The sequence below is a fragment of the Sparus aurata genome, chromosome 9 (assembly GCF_900880675.1).
Source record: "Sparus aurata chromosome 9, fSpaAur1.1, whole genome shotgun sequence".
Classification (NCBI taxonomy): domain Eukaryota; kingdom Metazoa; phylum Chordata; class Actinopteri; order Spariformes; family Sparidae; genus Sparus; species Sparus aurata.
In genome coordinates this window covers 20,444,638-20,464,782 of record NC_044195.1, presented here as the reverse complement: position 1 = coordinate 20,464,782, position 20,145 = coordinate 20,444,638, and the positions used below count along the sequence as shown (strand labels likewise).

At 39.7% G+C, this 20,145-nt stretch overlaps 1 protein-coding gene across 2 annotated transcripts in view; it reads left to right on the top strand.

Moving 5' to 3' along the window:
* Window positions 1–294: 294 nt before the first annotated feature.
* The window catches only part of tanc1b (tetratricopeptide repeat, ankyrin repeat and coiled-coil containing 1b), a 130,155-nt gene continuing 110,304 nt past the window's right edge, over window positions 295–20,145 (top strand). For both annotated transcript variants that reach the window (XM_030427791.1, XM_030427790.1), the window contains exons 1-2: window positions 295–471; window positions 15,131–15,223. In XM_030427791.1, the coding sequence (XP_030283651.1) occupies window positions 15,163–15,223 (61 nt within the window). In that variant the 5' untranslated portion in view covers window positions 295–471; window positions 15,131–15,162. The remainder of the gene's footprint in view (window positions 472–15,130; window positions 15,224–20,145) is intronic.

Below are 20,145 nucleotides of genomic sequence, written 5' to 3'. Positions count from 1 at the left end.
TAAATATACTAGGATTACATATATATCTTAGAGACTTTCTTCGGAGAGAACTTTAGTATTTCAGACCCCTGATTTCCCTCCTAAAACTGCAATAAAACACATCTACAGTTGTCCTAATTCTCTTGCATCTCAAGCATCCTGTCACGTCCATGAGGCATGCACAGAGAAATGAGGAAAAAGAAGAGGAAGGAGGAGGAGGAGAAGGAGGAGGAGGAAGGAGGGGGTATTTGTCTTGGTTGCCTGCCCTCTGTTGATGTGCCTCCCTCCACAGATGACCTCATGCGGGTTGGAGGAGGAGGAGGAGGAGGAGGAGGAGGAGCCCTGCCTGAGTCCCGTGTAGCCGACCTACCTACCTTGGTGGCGGAGCAAGTGGGGAGCGAGCGAGTTCGTGTGGGAGATACGCTGGAAAGAAGAAGACTTCGGGGGGAAAACTTTTTAAATTGGCACTTCCACATTCATGACATTTATCAGGTAAGACTTTAAGAAACACTCACAAGTTGTCTTGTGTCGGTGAAGTTGACCTGGAGGTTGTCGGTTCACCGGTTCAGAGGGAAAGAAAAAAAAAAAAGTAGCTCCGGACAGTTTTGGAGGTTTTTCTATCGGCAGCTTGTTGGGAGGAATGTCGGGACATGCCCATTGAGTCAGCCGTCAGAAAAAAAAGAAAAACACAGAACAAAACACCGGGAATGACAGCAGCACTGAGTTTTATTTTCAAACTTTCTCGAGGTGAAGTTTTAGACTCTGTGCTCGACTTACTTTCTGTGTGACCGTTACTCAAGTTAGCTTAATGTTAGCCGAAGCTACATCAAACTTGTCGGACAGGTAACGTTTCTCTGTGTGGTCGGTGTGAACTGGAGCTAACGGGACACTGATAATCCAGAAAAAAATGACCCCTGTGCTGTTTCAGTTTTATTTTACATCCTGTACTGGTGTTGAAACCCCTCAATGTGTTTTTGGCACTGTGGTAAATCATTGAAGAGTTTTGGAGCTGTATCTATTAGGCGATTAATCGATTACAACTACTACGTCACACTGGCAACAAACGGCTGCAGATTAAAGATTGATATCGTGGAGTTGCAGTTGGAGAATATAAGCAGTGTTTTCCTTGAAATACAGATGCAAATTTATATTTCTACTGCTCATGAATCTGTTAATAATTCTTTGAATCACTGTATGTGGAAAATGGCAGATAAAGGTTGAATGTGCCAGAGCCAAATTTGCTTAAGATATTCAGTTTACAATTATACATTTAGTCAAATATTTTCATTTGTATTTCTACTACCTGTCATTTAAAGCAAGTAGTTTTGATTGCTTTAACTGACAGATAGTGGATTATGAAAAAGGTTATTCTGGTTGTATCTTCTCAAATATGAGAATTCAGCAAATGTTTCCAGTTTCATGTCGTTATGTTTGGGTTTCAGACTTTTGGCGAGTCAGAATGAAACGTTTGATTGATATTTCCTTATCTAAAAGACAACTCGAGATAAGACACTTTCAACTGGTATCTAGAAAATAGGTTGAACATTGCTTGTTTTGCTTTGACCACCAGTCCAGAAACTCAAGATATTCAGTTTACAAAAACAACTTTGGACACACATTTTATTGATTAAAACATGTATTTATTTAAATATAATGTGGAGATATGACACATTCAACAGTTATCTAGAAAAAGTTGAAAAAAAAGTTGCTTGTTTTGTATGACCACCAGTCCAAAACCCCAAGATAGTCAGTCTTCAATAACCACTTCAGTCATACCTGACACACCATTTTCTGTTAAGCTTCAATTCATCATTTGTCTTCTGCTGATTAATCTGTTGTTGATGCTTCGAGTAGTTTAATAGAAATGTTTGTGCCAGAGCCAAAGATGACATCTGAAGATTGTGTGTTTTGTCTAACCAACAATAAAAAAAAAAACCCTTAGGTATTCAGTTTACAACAATATCTTTAGTCATACACTGTCATTATTTTTATTATCTGTCAGTTAAGCAAGCAAAATGCACTGGTTGCAGCTTATCCGACGTGAGGATTTAGCCAGCTCTTTGGTTGTATATGATTATAAGGTAATTTATTTGGGTTTTAGACTGGTTATGGGACAAAACATGCCTTGTTCTAGGATTTGGTGAGAATGCTGGACTATTTTATGGACAAATTGATGGTGGCGTCCTCAAATTGCTTGTTTTGTCTGACCAACAGTCCAAAAACCCAAAGTATTCAGTTTAACTTTAGTCATACATTTTCATTATTATCAGTTGTCAGGAAAATCAAACAAAATGCTTTGATTGTAGCTTTTCAAATGTGAGGGTTGAGCCAGTTTTCTCAGTTTTATACGACTGTAGAGGTAATATTTTTGGGTGACGGACTGCTGGTTGAACAGAACAAGCTTTCTCTGGGAAATTGTGACACATTTTGACTGATTGAGAAATGCTTTGTTAAAAGTAGTTAAATACCATGCAAAACAAAGGCCTTTCAACTTGCACAAATCCTACAGTGTGCCTTGGATTGTTTTTGAGGGAGACAATGAGCCCTTCACAAGATGGAATAGTTTAATTGATAATGATACAGTCGTTAGTTGCAGCCTTTCAACATGTCGCTACAGAATGCCTTAAATTGCTCGTTACCGCTTGTGTTTACTTTTCTGGAGATGAGCAGACATCCGAGAACGTTTGAAGATAGGTAATACTTATTGTCGAGTAACATCCTGCTCGCCAGGATGCAGATGTTTGACAAAAATGTTCATTACTTTTCTTTTAACTGTGTGGTCTTGTTTGATGCTAATGTTAGTCTGTATTTTGTGATTGGATGCAGTGGTTTTCAAACCAGAACCCAGCCCAGATATAGCAGTCGGCTTAAGGCTAAAGGACTGTAATCTTGCCTGCCCACATAGATTGAGTCATTGAAGTTTGACCGCTGGCTAGCTGTATATGACTTTATGCTGTTTTCAGCAGATTTGCAATAGAGGAATCCCCTTGTAAGTCAGCCAGGTGCTTTGAAAATAAAAGCTGTGTTTTCTCTGTCTGAGAAATATCTTGTAAATGTCAGGAAGCAGCTTTGATCACTGTGAGCACATGCAGTCATTGATTCAAGGTGTTCTCAGAACAAGTCTTCATAACCTCATAACCTCTTGGCAGAAACCTGCCACAACATTTCCTGTGTCAATTTACTTGTCTCAATCTAGCTTCAAGGGCATTTCCAATGTATAGACAGTGTTGATTCTCCATTTTCAACTCAACAGGTGAAACAGGCTTTGCTGTTGACAGTCATGCTGACTGCAAGTTATCCTGGTGATAGTCTGTATTAACTTTGCAATATGATTTCAGGCAATTTTACGCCGATTATGGAACCATTACAGAAGATTTGCATGCCTCTATGCCAAGGCTAGAGCTGCTCCAGTTGTCTACCAACTTCAGGGTTATGAGCTGTTTGCACTACAGAGCACTCATCTTATTCAAAGTGCCACAAGAGTCTGCCTCCCAGCCTCTACAGAGCCTGGTTCCCATGGTCCCCAGCCAGTTGGCCGCTAACAGATGCTGGCATCAGAGTTGCATTGTTATGGCTGAGGACTGGAGGGAAAGTTACTGGAGCCAGTGACCTGACTAGACAGCTTACTGAATCATGCTAGTTGTTGAATGATAATTTTAAAAGAGGCAACCCTTTGCAGAAGCACATGGTTCCAATAGGAAAGGAAGATTTTGGGGGATTTTGTTGGGTTCAGGACGACTACTGCCAGCATATTGTTTAACCACGATTGTTAGAGAATGAATCTTGAATGTTGTGGTGTGGGCTTTCAGGATGCTTGATACCACAAACCACAGATGTAAGGCCCAATTTCATGCCCGCTAACACTGTTGGGGCACTCTCAAAGCTAACATATACAGTAATTTCAAATTAACTGTGGTGTGTTTTCCTGTTCTCAGTTGTTGATCTAGTATGAAAGCTATCAATTAAAAACTTTGGTATATCTTAAGGCCATGACGCATCAGGGTGCTGTCAGCTAGCAAGCTTGTTGACAATAGATTAGGGATTTTAGTTTGAATTTGAAAGCTAATATCATCTGTCTGGTTATCATGGAAACTCTCCTGGCAGAAATCTCCTGTGCTGTCTATATTAGGACAACAACCAACAATTTATTGTCATCATCAGTTCATCTGCCAAAAATGAATCATTTAAGTTTATAAGATGTCAAAAATGCTGTTCACGAACCTCTTCACAATGCTTCTTTTGTCCAACCATCAACCCAAAACCCAAAGACTGTTCTTTTACTATCATTAATGACAAATTAAAGCTGCAAGTCTTAACATTTAAGAAGCTGGAACCAGCAAATGTTTGTTATTTTCCTTGAAAAATGAGTGAAAGGATTATTCAATTATCAAATTAGTTGGACATCAATAATTGACTGATTGTTAAATCATCTAATAGTTGCAGCTCTAATCTATATGTAAGGGGTCCTCATAATGTGGGTTCATGGCCAAGGCATTTTTACATGTCAGGATCATTGAGTTTGTTTTAGGGCATGTTGTGAAATGACAGTCTAACAGCAGAAGAGGTTTCTACCTGAGCTCCTGCAAGTTCAACAACTGTTTTGTGCTTCATTCCATGCTTTGGTCCTCCTACAATCTCCTGCAATGAGATAGCTGAGGTGATCATAAAAACCTGACATGGCTCACTCTGACAAAGTGTGGTATTAACTCTAACTCTTTCAGAGTCATGTCATGTACATCTTATTTAAGCTACTAAATTCTTAAATGCCTAGATGTTTACCATCAGGCAAAGGAATCGTTTTTCAAGTGGCATTGTGTTATTGAATTTGCTCAACTTTCATAAATGCTTATGACAATTGATATATTGAGATGTCTGCCTTAACCGTTAATTCCCACATTTCTGTTCAGGTCATCTATTAAAATGTTCTAGTCAACAACAACAGCCATGTATATTCAGTTATGTTTCAGTGACGTTGTCAAGTATCAGGCATTTTGCCAAATTACACATTAGTGATCATTGATAAAGTTATTGTTACAAAACGACAGTATTTTCTGTACCACACGTTCAAAGTACAGGTGAGCAAGGGTGTGTATGTGTGTGTTTTCAAGGTCTATGCATGCACATATGTGCGCTCATGCTTGCTTGCTAGAGCACGTGTGTTTGGAAATGCTTCTTAGTAACAGCTGTTACTGATTTACATTTTTGTCAAGCCTTTTTGAAGGCCCTGGAGATACACAGGGAGAGAGAGAGAGAGAGAGAGAAGGAAAGAAGGCCATCCAGAGCAGCTCCAAAATACCAAAAGTTTGAAAAGTAGAATTTGTGACAAGGTGCTCACAGAGGATTCATTTCATTATTCATTTTGTTGACATTGGCAAAATGAAAGGTAGAATTTCTCTTCTTTCTTTCCACCGTGTCAGGATTATTTTGGCTTTGACAGCTAGTGCAGCTCTAGCAGCTACTAAAAAGACCTCTGTCGTTCACAGGCAACACAGACCAACAAGCTGCCTGAATAGATTTGACAAGCAGATTTGATACAGATTCTGTTTTATATCTCCTGTATACAGATTCTGATTATTCAGATTCAACAAAATGGAATTGAACACCAACCGTAGGTGGAGAAGAATCTTAAGGCCAAGTCAAAATGTCCACGCTAAGCACTGGATGCTCACAGACTTTTAATCAATTGACTGAATAAAGGAAAGTGTAAGGTCTTCAGTTACTGTGTGAATGGGAAAGCACTTACCCAGACAGATGCATTTGTGTGGAAAGTATGTGAGGCTCATATTTGAGAAGGTCCAGGTTAGTCGGAGTCTTAAATGCTTGTTGCTGTTATTTAGACTCGCCCTTTCTGTTCTCTTTCCCAGGAAATGTTCTTGATTTTGTTAAATAATGAATGTAATAGTATTTATAATATTACTATGATTGTCAGTAAATAGTATTACTATTTATGCTGGAAATTAGACTGTGAGCCCCATTATAACACTATAGAACTTGTGTTTTGTGTGTTTCCTTCCTTGAGCAAAGCCTTTAAGCACAAACTTTATGATTTCATGGGGTGTATCTTGCAGCTGGGCTGTACCACTGCTGAACCTAAATCAATTTGTTCCTGTCATACCAATGAATTGGTGAAACAAATCTCATTTTATTTGTTAGTTTGTCAGATGTGTCAATTTGTCTCTATTGAGACTATAGCTTGGTCATTAAAAGTCAGTGCAAATAAAAGACTAAATAGAGCCTTGGTGTCCCATGTGACAACTGGACCTGTATGAGGTATTAACATTCATTAGCGAGGCTGGTTGTCCTTTTTTTTCTCCCTCTGCATTGACTGAAATCCTGGTTCACTTACCATCCTCACTCCTTTAATTCCATACTAATCTCCTTTGTGTTGATAGGATGATGATTCATTTATATGTGACCCTCTGACCGACAAACCTCAACATGAGGAGAATCTCTGGCAGTGTTTGCAGGAACTTCCTGTAGACTTTAAACAGCCCTCGTTAATGTTTTACCCTTAATCAAATACTGGGCTCCCTGGGAGGCAAATGTCGAGCTGAGCATAAGCAACAATGGTTCAGCTTTTATTTATTTTTTACTCCAGATGTTCATTAACACTTGATTGCTATAGCAAAGTGATAAGGTTTAATCAGCAGTGATAGCTGGATATAATGACTGTAACTGATGAGATGATTGTTGTTACTCAGCGTGCAGTTAAATCTGTTGCTGGCTAATGATGATGATGGGAGAGGCGTGGTTGATGGTGTGATGTAAATGTGAAGAGTGTGTAATTGTTGTGGAAAGAACGAAAAGATTTGAGAGAAAAGGATAAGCTCAGCATGGAGAAACTGCACGGTATCTCACCAATAGTCCATGTTTCACTCAGATATGTCATGCTAAATTCATGTAGGTTATATGTATGCTTATGGTTTGCTGAGTTCTGATTGAATCTGTGTAGCAGGGAGTCTGATACTTATTCAGAGAGGATATGTCTTGTTGTATTCCTTCCTAGATCTAAGTTTCAGGACTTTTCAGTTTCCAGCGCCCGGGGTGTAATTCAGAGCAATGATTGCCCTCTAAAACATGCCTTGACACTTCTGGAGCAACACTCCTGGGATATAAAAAGACACAGGTTTTGTCATTCGTCACTGCTGAGCCAGCACGTACTCTAGGTCTGTGTCTGTATTTGTTCATCAGTCATATTAGAAACAATCAAGGACAAGTGGCCTCAGAGGGCGAATCACTCTTTCCAAAATGACAGTGCCTTTCCCATGGCAGTCTAATGAGTAGATCAGACTTGTTATCCTTTTTAATTTCACGGTGAGCCAAGTGGCTAGTCCTCCTTATTAAGAAACTAGCTGGCTTTGACCCCGGGCTAGAGCTTTGAATCTGTCCGTGTCTGTGATGGGACAATATCATAAAAGTCAATAATTATAGAGGTCTTAAAGTGAATAGCAGCCTGTTCTCATCATTGAGTTTTTATGGATACTTACCTGAACTTTTTTAGCTAAACGATCATGTTACTTTTAAAAAGTACACAATGCTACTGATGATAGTATCCCTTTCCCACGATCTGTAATCTTACAAGCTCCTGTAGAAGAAACCATTAAAACCACCACTTTTCTTGAAGTCTTTTGAAGAACATTACCTGCATTTCAACAGCAGGAACCCCGTTCAAGGTTTGGTTCCAGGGTAAGCCTGTCTCTCAAAATGTTTCTCCTCCCAAGGTCGTACTTTTTTTTCACAGGATTTTCATTAGAATCTGTTGGGTGGGACTCGAAGCGTAGTGTTCATCATGACACTGTCTTGAGACAAATTATTGAGGGAAAACACTACTTTTTGAAGGCCATGGTGGCTCTGGGTTTCGCATTGCTGAATGCAGTGAAATGGCCAAGCACAGGCATAAAGCCTGCTACAACCTGTGTGGAGCATTCATTCAGACCACTCAGGCTTTTCATACAAATGGCAACCAGAGAGTGCCAGCTGTTTTACATACTAAATTGGTATGTGCCTGTGGTTCCTCTTTGTTGAGGCAGTTAATGTGTGGCATGTGTTTTTGAGATTTTTTGACAGTTTGGCTCCAATTATTTGGCCTCCATGGAGCCCTGTTATCTGTCTCACATTACTTAAAAAAGTCCTCTATTGCTTACAAATGCTGATAATTGGCATTCAGGGATTTCCTTATAGAATGAAACAGGTGTTACTGCCTTTATTTGATATCTAAGGTACAGCATTAAATTATAGGGCTATGTCTATCGATTATTTTCAGTATTGATAAAACTGCTGATTTATTTGCGGATTAAACGATTAATCAAGTCTCATCAAGACACAATTGTGAAAATTCTTGCCACAGTTTCCCAGACACCAAAGGGATGTCTTCAGATTGCTTTTGTTTCCAAATCCAGTTGTCCAAAACCAAAAGGGTCTGCATTGACTGTCATAAATGTTAAAGAAAAGAAAAATCCTTAAATTTTAGAAACCGGGCGAAAAAAATCTAATCTACCTATCAAAATATCTATCTACCTATCAAAATATCAAAATTATATTGATTTTTCTTTTTTTAGTGAATTGATTTTCTTTTGATTGACTAATTGAGTAACCAACCAGTAGTTGCAGTTCTATTAAATCTATATTATTATAACACACACAAAATGTTGAAGTTGATGGCATTCAATTAGATCTCCTACACATTTGTAGTAGTGTATTTGTTAATTTGATAATGTTACACTAGTAAGATCAATTTTTTGACCGCATGTTTCAGTTGAAATTGTCATTCATTTTGCAATGAAACTAATAATTTTTTTATTGAAATGTACAACAAAGAGACCTGTTTCACTTTGAGCTCTCTGTAGACTGGCTATAGAAATGCAAGTCAATTAACCATTTAGTGTTTGCTGGGTTGCTGGATTGTCAAATGATACAAGCTGGATGTAGTATTATATTAACAAGTTAAACATTGTCATTTCTCTTCAAGGTTAGCTATTAGTGTTCCAAGACATTTCCCTTTTTGGCTCATTATAAGATCAAGGCCTGCTTCTCGTAGGTTCTAAGGTGGAAGTCTGTGCAGGAAACACTTTTGTCAAACCAATGTTGATTCTTTTGTTGTTTCCCTTCCACTCATGTTAGTGTGAATAACAATCTTTGTCTACAGTGACCGACACTGAGACTGTGCTATCCTCCATACCCACTCCCCACACTTCCTCCTTCAAGGGTTTTAGCTAACTTCCCATTGTTTATGGACCACTTGAACTCACCGTCCAGGCCGGGCCTGTTTCCTGCTCCCAGCAAGTGGACAACAAAAGAATAGATAATTATGTTCACAGAAGGATTTTAAAATATCTGATAGCTCCAAGACCGTGTTTAATAAAGCAAGTTGAAGGTCAGCCCATGGTGAGAATTTCCGTGTCGCTTTGCCAAAGGTCAGGTGAGGAAATCTGAGAGTGATCATTCATGTATAACAGGCTGACGAAGAGAGCTGGCAGGGCATTTTGACAGGCAAGACATGAAGGTGTAGGGTGGAAAATGGCGGCAATCCTGGAAGAGCGGTAAAGTTGATCTGAGCTTGAGAGTGCTTTCTACTGTGACCATCTAACAGAGGACAAAGCCAGGTCTAACTCACCAACCACCAGTGTTTGTGAAATGCTTCCCCGCCAGAGGCAATTGGGTCAAACAATCCTGTTTCCGTTCTATATATAGCTGTCTTCTCAGGTGACTGTGGTATAGCTGGATGGCCCCATTAACCACATGTCACAGCACCATTGTACAGGTGAGGATCTTTTCTTCCTCACAGCCTGTATGGATTTGAACTCCATCAAGTCAGGAATGACCTGGAAAAACATACATGTTGATAACCTGAGGAACCCCTTAAGCACCTCAGTTTCCAATTTCACCTCTGTGAAAAGAAACCTCTTCATTGTACCATAGCCGTGTCCCTTTTATTGTTGCTTTGAGCTATTCTGAGGTTACAGACAGCCCACATGTGAAGCTCATACATCTGACATATGCCTGGTGGAAATAATTTTTTGTGCTATGTATTATTGGCCAAATACACTGATTGAGTCTTTGGTGTATTCCTTCAGTTGCTTTGGGCAGTTTGAATACTGTTAAGGACTTTTGATGACACTGGAGTTGGTGCCTTGACATAAACGAAGAGGCAGTACCACGAGCACAATACTCCTCTGTTTCTCTGTGGTTTCTGCCTGCTCTTTGGTGAATACGAATATTGAGAGTTTATTTAGTCCATTCAGCCAGTGTGTGTTCACAAAGACTTGTAAGCCACTGTGAGACTTTCCCTGCTCTGTTTTAATATTGAGAGGCCCCTCTGAAGGGGCCATGCTTTGAGGCTGGTATCCAAACACAGCTTAAGAGAACTGGGATGGACGAGACTATGAGGGCTTGAGCAGTCTAGATGCCCATCCTGCTGCATACCATGCAGTCCATTCCTCTTTTCTCTGAGGAAACTCTCTTATAAAGGGCACAGCTATCTCCCTACTACAGCTTAAGCATAGCTGCATTTGAAGTTGATTGTGGTGCCTTTGCTGCTATAGGATCCTCACATCTACCTCCAGTAAAAACAGCCTTAAGGCTGAGGCAATGTCAATATTGTCCTCATGCCGTTTCAAATAATGTATTCATGAATACAGAAGACTCCGTGAAGATACACAGAACAAAATAGTTTGTCACTGCAGGGCATGAATGCATCATGTTCCATTTGATTCAGGATTTATGGGAGTTTGAGTAGATGTAACTGACTCTCATGTAAATTGTTATTTAATGGTGAAGCTAATATCAATGTTCTAAAATGTTAGAAGCATTTCACTGAATGTGTCACATCCAAAGCAGATGCCAGCATTCTAGCTAATATGGCAAGAAATAGCTGAAAATAATTTCCATACCTGTAAAGCCCTTTGATTTTGGAAATGCCCCAGTGCTCACTATGGTTTTTAGAGGGACAAAGCTACACAGTCCACAGTGTTGGTAGTTAGTTAGTTGGTAGTTTAGGTGACCTGGGAGTTAAGAGATTTCCCAACATTTGCACAGAGCTGCTCTGACTCTGTTTAGAAAAACAACACCTGAAAAATCTCACAAATACCTGTGAACACTTGTTATATTTTATGGTTAGTAATATGTGCAAAGAGTTATTAAATAAATTGGTGTGTCTTCCTAATTTTCAGGTCACTTTTATATGAATACGTTATTGCTCCTCTCACAGACATCCTTGGAGTCTGTAGTAGAGCTTTGTATTGCCGTTGATTTATTGATTCGATTGAGATTACTGAGATCTTGATTTGATTCGATTCAATATTGACGGGAATTTCAGTTACAATGCCAGTTTGGTTTGAAAATGAAAGAAATTCTGAGAGAACTAATGCTGTAAATTGCACAAGGAGCTCTCTAACCTGGTGCATTTTTTAAGTTTTAATGTTTCCATTAAGAATTTTCTTAAATGGTTTTGGAGATTTTAAGTTAAAATCTGTCTGTGTCAAAATGAATGGAATATTTTTATGATTTTAGTAATGTAGTTATAAAAAATGCTGTAGTGAAATAACAAGATAGTCATGATGGATATAGGCCTGTGTGTTTCACCAAAGGGAAATAAAATGTTAATAGTTTTGTTCTTGTTGTTTTTGGCCCAGCCCCTAGTCAGCACACTAATACCATAATCTTGATTCTCGCCTTTTACACCAAGTGTCATAGATGTCTGCATGTCCACTCTGTTATAGTATGTGGCACTGCATCTCACAGGGGCCAAAACACTCTTGAGACTCTTACTAACAGAGGCATACCTCAGGTGATGTCTTTCGATGATGGCTGAAGAGATGGTGTTTCACAGTGCATACTGACTGTGTGTGTCTGGCCGGTGGCTGTGATGTGGGAAGGGGGGTGGAAGGAATTTGTCACATTGGCTTTTGGAGTTTCAAGAGGGCGTTTCTCATTTCCTCTTGGCCAACCTGGGTAATGTTTGTTGTTACTGTAGGGATGAGCAGCCAGCTCCCACACAGCTGCTAGCAGTCAGGCTCATGTACTATACTATACTGAACTACACTATTATGTATAGAAACTAACAGAGACAGTGTTTCGATCTTTCTTACTGTTTCCTCTTCACACCTGGTGCTATTTGATGTCATGTTCTTTGATGTCATGGGCATGAGTACACAGGGACCGTTAGACACCTGTGCATTCTTGAGCATTAGACTGAATCCAGCTCCAGAAGTGATGTTCTGTACTTAATCCTGCCATCTAATCTCCCTGTTATTATATCATTATCCATCAAAATAGGTTTAAAACAGATTAGATGCTTGAATTTGATTTTTAAAAAAAAACAAACAAAGAGAGTACTTCTCAGTACTCTGTATCCTGCCCTGACCTCACGACTGTCATTTGATTGGTTGTTGTCAACATATTCTTTTATTGAAAGATATAGAGTTAAATAGTAGAAGCGTTGAATTGATTTAGTATTAGTTGTTTTTTTTAGTATTTTCAGATTAATACTAGATTTAGTTGTTGTATTAGTTGTAGGCTAGTTAGTATAATTGTGTTTGTATTTAATTTGAGGAATGTGAAGTCATATCTCACCTCACTGTGACTTGTGAGTGTCATTAAACGTCCACATCAGAGTTGTGGTGGTGTACCGTGATTTCCTGACAGCATTCTGAGAACAAGATATGTTTGATTTAGTTTGGAGTATAGGCAATTACTGGCTTTTGGTGGTCCTAACCTGGAGCTCCAATAATATAACAATGACTAATATTTACCCTGTACATGAAGTGGACTTACTTTATGCCTGAGGGAAAGAAATGTTAAAAATTAAAGGGATGATTGTGAGACACCTTCCACAGAACTCATTTGATGGATAGACAGTGTTGGAAGAGGATCAGTCAGTGAGAAATGTCGCGGTCTTGGCAAGAACAAGTGCTAGAGGAAATGGCTTTGGACACAGAAAAGGATGGGTCCTAAGTAGTGCACACATGCTGGGCAGCCTTTAGGTGACTGTGTTGAGTGTCACAAGGTAACAGTGAAGGCAAATTGCATAAGATATGAGATGACAAATTCCCAATTGTGTGCCACTGGTCTGGGTTGACTTTGGCCAGCAACTTAGAGGCCGTCTACACAAAAACGCTCTTTTGCGTTTTCGTGCGAAAACGCACATGTTTTGCATCGTTTTGGCCGACCATCCACACGGATCCTGAAAACGCAGCGCCTGAAAACGCACTTTTTTGAAAATGGGTCTCAGGGTGCAAAAATACAGCCCTCACGTTCTCGTGTGGACAGCGAATCCGCATACTTTCTACATGCTTGTGTTCGTGCCGCAGATGCTATTGAACCTTTCTTGCAACTTACTCGCCTTGTAGTTGAGTGTGAGTTGCAGCAGCAGCTCAAACTCATTATCGGTCCACACAAACGATTCTGATTTCCTTGCACTAGCCATTTTCGTCTTCTTCTTGTTATGTTCGGTTTCTCCGTCTACTGTCTGTTTGTTTACGGAGCGCAAGCTTAATGCGCATGCTCCGTCTCTTCTTCTCCGCCTTTGGTGAATTTCAAGTGCCACCTATAGGCTAGGAGTATCAACTACAGCGTTTTGAGTTGTTTTCAGTGGATCCGTGTGGACGCAAATATTCTTAAAACGATGCCGAGGAAGACGGAGGAAAAAAAGATCATTTTCGTATGTGCGGATAAGGCCTTAGTGTGACTGATCATTCTACCTAAATCAACTGAGCAGACACTTAAGCATTGTTTTCGTTATGCAAGCCTTACATGCCAAGTTTAGGCAAGGGGCTTAATATTTGGATGACTTTTATTTGACTAACAAATGGCTGCTAAAAGAAGCCATGGTCGATGATGCGAATGCCTAAGTTTCAGTATATGTTGATGTGTTTTTTTTGCCAAGTTTAGAGTTTCTAGAGTTGTCAAGTTTCTCATGGTGGATGTTCGAGGAATGAATGTTTGAAACTTTAAAATAACTTTAAAAGGAGATGAGTTCCAGAGGGTATGTGTTGAAAAATATAATAGTGTTGTGAAAGTTGATGGGATTTCTTGTTTTCTTCCCTGGGTACTTAAATGAATCACGGATACAGTAGTCATGTGCTACCTTAAAACTGCATTCATAATCATGATTTGACAGAGAATAACCCCAGGTTAAGTTCATTTTGAGATGCAGAGTCTCATACCCTACACCATCACCTTCCATAACTGATTCAGTAGAAGCTCAACCCCAGAGTGTTTCATCTGACACCATCAAGGATGAAAATGGGCAGATCAATAGTTTCTCTTAAAGTAGAAGTAAGAGGACCTAGATATTTAAAGCCTGGGGTTCTGAGGTTGAGAGCTCAGTGAAATAGGAGTGTATGTTTTGTTTGCAGAAAGCATACCATATTTGGTTAATACCATTCTCTTCTCTTCATTGGAAAGATTGCACTGCTGCTATTAATATAGCAGGGTACCCCTCAGCAGCCTAAAATTTGTTTTGAAGGTTAGAAACCAAAAATCCCACACAATTAACTGTTATAGCTGCTGCTGTGTTTAGTTAAATAGGTGTTAACCATTGTTCAACTAGAGATAATTCCAAAGTAAACAAGCACATCCAGGCATCTCCAGACTGAACCTTGAGTTCATGTTATATCGCTTAACTCCAAGGATTCAAAATGCACACTAGCTTGGGAACAACCATGGAGAGCGGTTGCAAACACCCAAGTTCAGCCACATAGCATCAATTACATGTGGAATTCAGGGCATTCAGCAGAGTGTTTTCCTGCATAACAAGATAGCAGAACTTGTCCTTTTCTGTTTAAATATTAGAGCATTCTTTCCATGCACCCCTCCACTGATGACCTGCAGGATTGGGAGTACTGTGGGAAAACTCCCAGGCGGGTGCCAGCTAAGCAGACTGAAATGCGGATGTACAGTGTTTTGCCATTAGGTTTTCCGAGGACACATTTTGTATTGTTTGGTTAGTTCTAAGTTAAAAATACCTAGCGTAGGTATTTGTCTAGTTTGCAGGTGAGTTCTGTTCTGTCCCATGAAAGAAAGTGGGACCAGACAGACCTTTTTTCTGTTGCTGGATCATTTTCATGGATTTGCATGAGCGAGAGTAGATGGATTTCTGTTCTCTTGTCATCGTTGGGAGTGACTGAAATTTTTTGGTTTACTTTCCCTCAAGGACCCGACAGAGAGGATTCCAAGAATCTTGCCATGTTCAAGGCAGTGCTGAAGAAGAACAGAGATGGAGGAAAGGGGAGCAAGAAGGATTCAGGTATGTGGAAGATCAGGAGGAAATACAGGAAGCAAACAAGTACCTCATACCCCAAAGGCTTAGACACATCTCTTTCGGTGTTTGTACATTCATTTCTGATGATGGAAACTTTGTGTCATGAGTGAAGATTCTGACAGCGAAGGCTGACATGTGTTAAATAAAGCTAAAGTAAACTAAAGAGAAAGTTAAGATTAAAGCACAAAAGCCATGCTAAAAACTCAAGTGTGCACTTTGCAAACACACTGTCATCTAAGCCATCCTTTGCAGCATTTTCCTGAATATACAGTAGAGCATACGGCCAATAATTTGGCCTTACCACCTCCATCTGTAAACACTTCCTTTGAAGAGCACTGTGTGTTTCTAAGTGATTGACATGTATGTAAACATGAGCTGGAGGAGATGTTTGCACACAAAGAATAAATTAAGATATCACAGGTCAAGATAGTTCGTAACTCAAAACCACACAAATAAACATTCCTACATGCATGCAGGTTGTGTGAATAAACAGTGAAAAAAGAAATCTCTCTGATGCATTGTTTATACTTGATTGTAAGCATTGTCACATAACTTAAAGGAGCTTAACGTAAACATTTTGCACAGTGCATGTATGAAGAAGTTGTCGTCCATTTTAATTGAGCTTTACTTTACTGTTCACTGTAATGTGAAGGAACTGTACAGTCTATGTAGGGATGGTGTAGAGTATATTGTACAGTGTAGTCTCACACACTATATACAATTGGAGATTCAGCCGAGTACTGGCCCACTGTGGCTATGTTCGTAATCGGAATGTTATAACTTACTATTTGTACTCATAATGTCAAATTGAGTATGTAGTGTGGATCGAATATCGAAAATATGCCAAGGTTTTTTGGAGTTGAGTAGGTCCACAATTGCCTGATGGGGTGGGTAGCTCACCAGTCTGCTAACTGCTTTGCTTGTTGGCTTATAGATCCCTCCTGTGCCAGAGTCACACAGATTTCTGTAGTCTACCCCCCCCTTATTAAGGGTAAGCGCTGCTTTAGGTAAACTTACAAGACAAGGGAAATAGCCAGAGACGAATCCTCCTCCGTCTTCTGGTGCTTTTTACTCTCAGTCACCCATTCTGCTCACCAGCCTGCTCTTTAAAGCATACAGACATCTCTTTGTCCATATTTGATCTTGATAGTTATTTTGTCTTTATTGTCCTTATACTTTTAAATTAAACGTAAACCACTGTGATGAATAACATACTTGCTGGTTCATGTAGTAGTCGGTACAGTATACTGATTGATTATGTCATTTCAAACACAATCTGTGTCTTAATAAATAATTCTAGACATGGTACGTCTGTCACCCTCTATCTTTCTTTGATTTAACTGTGACTTTGGAGATAACCCTGCCATTGTGTCATAACAGATGTTTTCTTTGCCTTTGTAGATCTGTAGTGTTTTCCAACATGACTTAACATGAGTCACATTCAGAAATACATTGTTCAGTAGTCTCTTGTTCATACAGTGGACCCCTCCTATGATCCTATGATGCTTACACAGCATCTACCAGCCTGGACTTGATTTACCACCTCAGGACTGGTTTTAACAGGTCGTCTGGTTCAACTGTATACAGCAGATCTCATAGCTCTGCTCTTTGTCTGACGTGATCAATTCACTCAACAGTCGGGCTGAAACTAAAGGGAAAAGAGTCACACATCCTCGACAGCTTTTCAGTACAATATTGTTTTATATCAAGTTCTCATAAACTGTCTGGTATGTATGAATCTCTCTGATAACACAGCTTCCCTGTTATCCAGACAACACACACCCACACATGTATACACTTAAAGAGTAGAGTTTCTGTGTATGTGAACGCTGGAAGAAGCAGAGTTTTATGGCGGGATACAACCCCTTTATCCCAGCCTTTACTCTCCCAGTTGGACCCCATTCATCAAGCCGAAGTAGCTCTGTCTCCCTTTCTCATGCTGGGACAATAAAATCTGGCCTCTGCTGTCTGTTGTTTAGGGCTCTTAAGACAGATGAGAGGTCACAGAGATACAACAGCTAGCACTGGTCACTTTGTCCCACTGTTGTTTCTGCAAGAGTTTTTTGAAGGGCAGTCCTAATTTCTCGTGAGATTGTCGACAAATCATTTGTAATAGCCTGTAAAAAATAAGAGTTATACCTTGGATTATCCTGATTAAGATGTGGATGAGTCTCACATCCATATAAGCAGCTGTTGTTGGTCATAATTCTTAGCCAGAAATCAAATACAATTCAGTATGTGATTACAAAGAAAGTGGCGTACCGTGGCATGTTTTACTTGTCTGTTATCCTTGAAGAGGAGAATTTGTTTGTAAATTCAGGTCCTTCCTGGGATCTGAAATGAGATGTGTAACACAGAAGCCCTGCTGGGGAGGGCTATGTTAATCAAAATTGGGTACACTGTGGTATAGTTAATGGTCCCTGGGACAAGATAGTACCATATTGCACATAAAATATTCACTGCACCTTCTGCGAGGCTTGAATAAAGATTTAATTTTTTCCCCCAATTGGTTTGGGGAAAGAAGGTTGTTTTGAAATTGAATGTCTAGTGCTCTTGAGTCGTCTACTTTATTATGAGCCTTTCTATCTTTTCAAATTGGATTATAGTTGAGGATTTGTTTGGTTTGGTTTCACGCAGCATCAGTGTTATGCTAGAGATTTTTGTCAGCTTCAGGGCAGTGTCTCACTGTTCTGTACCCAGCGTCTGGTATTGTTATGTATCTTTGTCTTACAAGCTTGTTTGAGAAGGTAAATACTTTTGTTTTTGACTGATTTTGTTTGTGCAGATGAATGAAAATCATATTTATTGGTTAACATAGGCCTGGGCGATAAACCGAAAATTTACCTATACCGAAATTTACGACGATAACTGACGTCATTTTGGCCATGTCGGTATATTCGGTGTCATAGGCATAACATCCACTAGGGACAGGGGACATGTTAGGTCCACTTGATTAATCTACCCTGGCATATACCGATGTGCTTTTTTTACATTAATTTGATGGCAAACTCCACCCGCTGATGCAACACCAGCTATGCCAGGTTAGTAATCAAGTGAACCCACTCTCGCTGTGAGTCGGACAGTTTGTGTAATGATGCTGCGTTCAAAGGCTGCAACAGGCCACTGTCTTCGGCCGGGCCGGTCCATTGATCAAACATTTGTCTTTTGTTTTTTATTCACTCAAAATAATGACTGTATTTCCAGCTAGAAAACGCGCATCTCTCTCCTCCCTCCATTGTTGTTTGCATTTGTGTCTCTGCGTGGTCTGACACGTGAGTGTCCTCATGCTGGAAAACGTGACTTCTCGCGTACGTGACGTCACTCCCCGAGACGCAAGAAGAAAGCAAAAATATATATTTTTTACTAAGGAAAATGACAAAACTAGTAACGCGTTACCGGCATCACTGATTGTGTAGCTTAAGTGCAACATGGAGCATGAAGATGTAAAGGAAAAAATAAAAACAGTAGAATTAACTTTGAGCAAGTTTGGAGGAAAGTCGGAGGTGTGGACCCATTTTAAACAAGTCATGGGCCGTGATAATAACATTTGTCGGCTTTGTCGAGTGCATTAAGTGCGGCACTTGTTGCATTATTCATTAAGATTTCTGTAGTTAAAACAACTCGCAATTGTAGTCGAGAACGTCAGTTATAACAGCCCACGTATTAAACAGTTGTCGGGTTTAAATCGGTCTCGGGCTCATAATTACATTCGATGTGTCGGGCCGGGCTCGGACACAACGTGCACAGGCTCGGGTCGGGCTTGATTATAAGCTCTACTCGGGTCCAGCCGCGACTTTACTGAGGTTCACCCAGTGTGAGCAGCAGGAAGACGGTCAGCTCACCTCCCAGAACATGGCATTGAATCGCTGGAAACTGATTTAGGGACTGTCATCAAATTACTTAGCATAAATATATTAATACAAAATAATTGCAGTTCTTTCAATATCTTCCATGACATGGGGCCCAGTGACTCCAGCAGCAGATTGTATTAGTAAACTGGACGAATGAGACACAGCTATGTTTATTGTACTTTAGTGCTTCCTCTATTTTATATGAATATTAATATGCAGAAATCTTGATTTTTTTTCTCAGTAGCTTCCATGTCATGTGACCCTCTGACCTCTGAAACAGATTCTGTGTCTATCAAAAATATATAATGATAAAGAAAATAGTGGTAAAAAAAGTTCTCTAATGCTCAAGAGGTTAACATATTATTAAGCAGCAATGTCAACTTCTCTACTATATTGTCTCATGTCTTAGATTCTGATTCTGAAGTCCTCAAAATGTTTATTTATTTACATCCAACCTCTTCCACCACCTGCAGTACAACCACGTGATTCAATTCGAAGAAATAAAAAAAGCGAGAAGCGAGAAGCTTAGAATATTTTATACTTTTAAACTTGTTCAGTTGTTGTCATTTCAAGTAATCTGTGCTTTTCAGCTGTTCAATCGTGTGCCTATCAGTTGTTCTTAACTACTAAATAAATAATATAAATCTTAACTACAATGTAGTTTTACAGTCCTTTAAAGTGGCATTTCTGTAAATACACAGGATTTTTTTTTCTTTTATTTAGGTGCGGGGGGGGGGGGGGGGTGTTACTTATCGTTCATTTATCGTTATCGAGGTGAGTTGCTCAATATATCGTGATATTGATTTGAGGCCATATCGCCCAGCCCTAGGTTAACATCATTGTTTCATTGTCCTGAGCAGAATTTCCTTCCTTCAGAGGGACACATTTCATGTGAAATCTGTTCTGCAGCATATAATGGAAATCAGAGAGAGGAAAGACCTTGATAATGGTATAATTGCAAGATAGCTCAGCATATGTTGCTCATGACATGGTGGCTATGGACTGGAGGCAACTTTAAAGCGCTCAAGGAAACTTGGCCCCTATACCAGATACCAC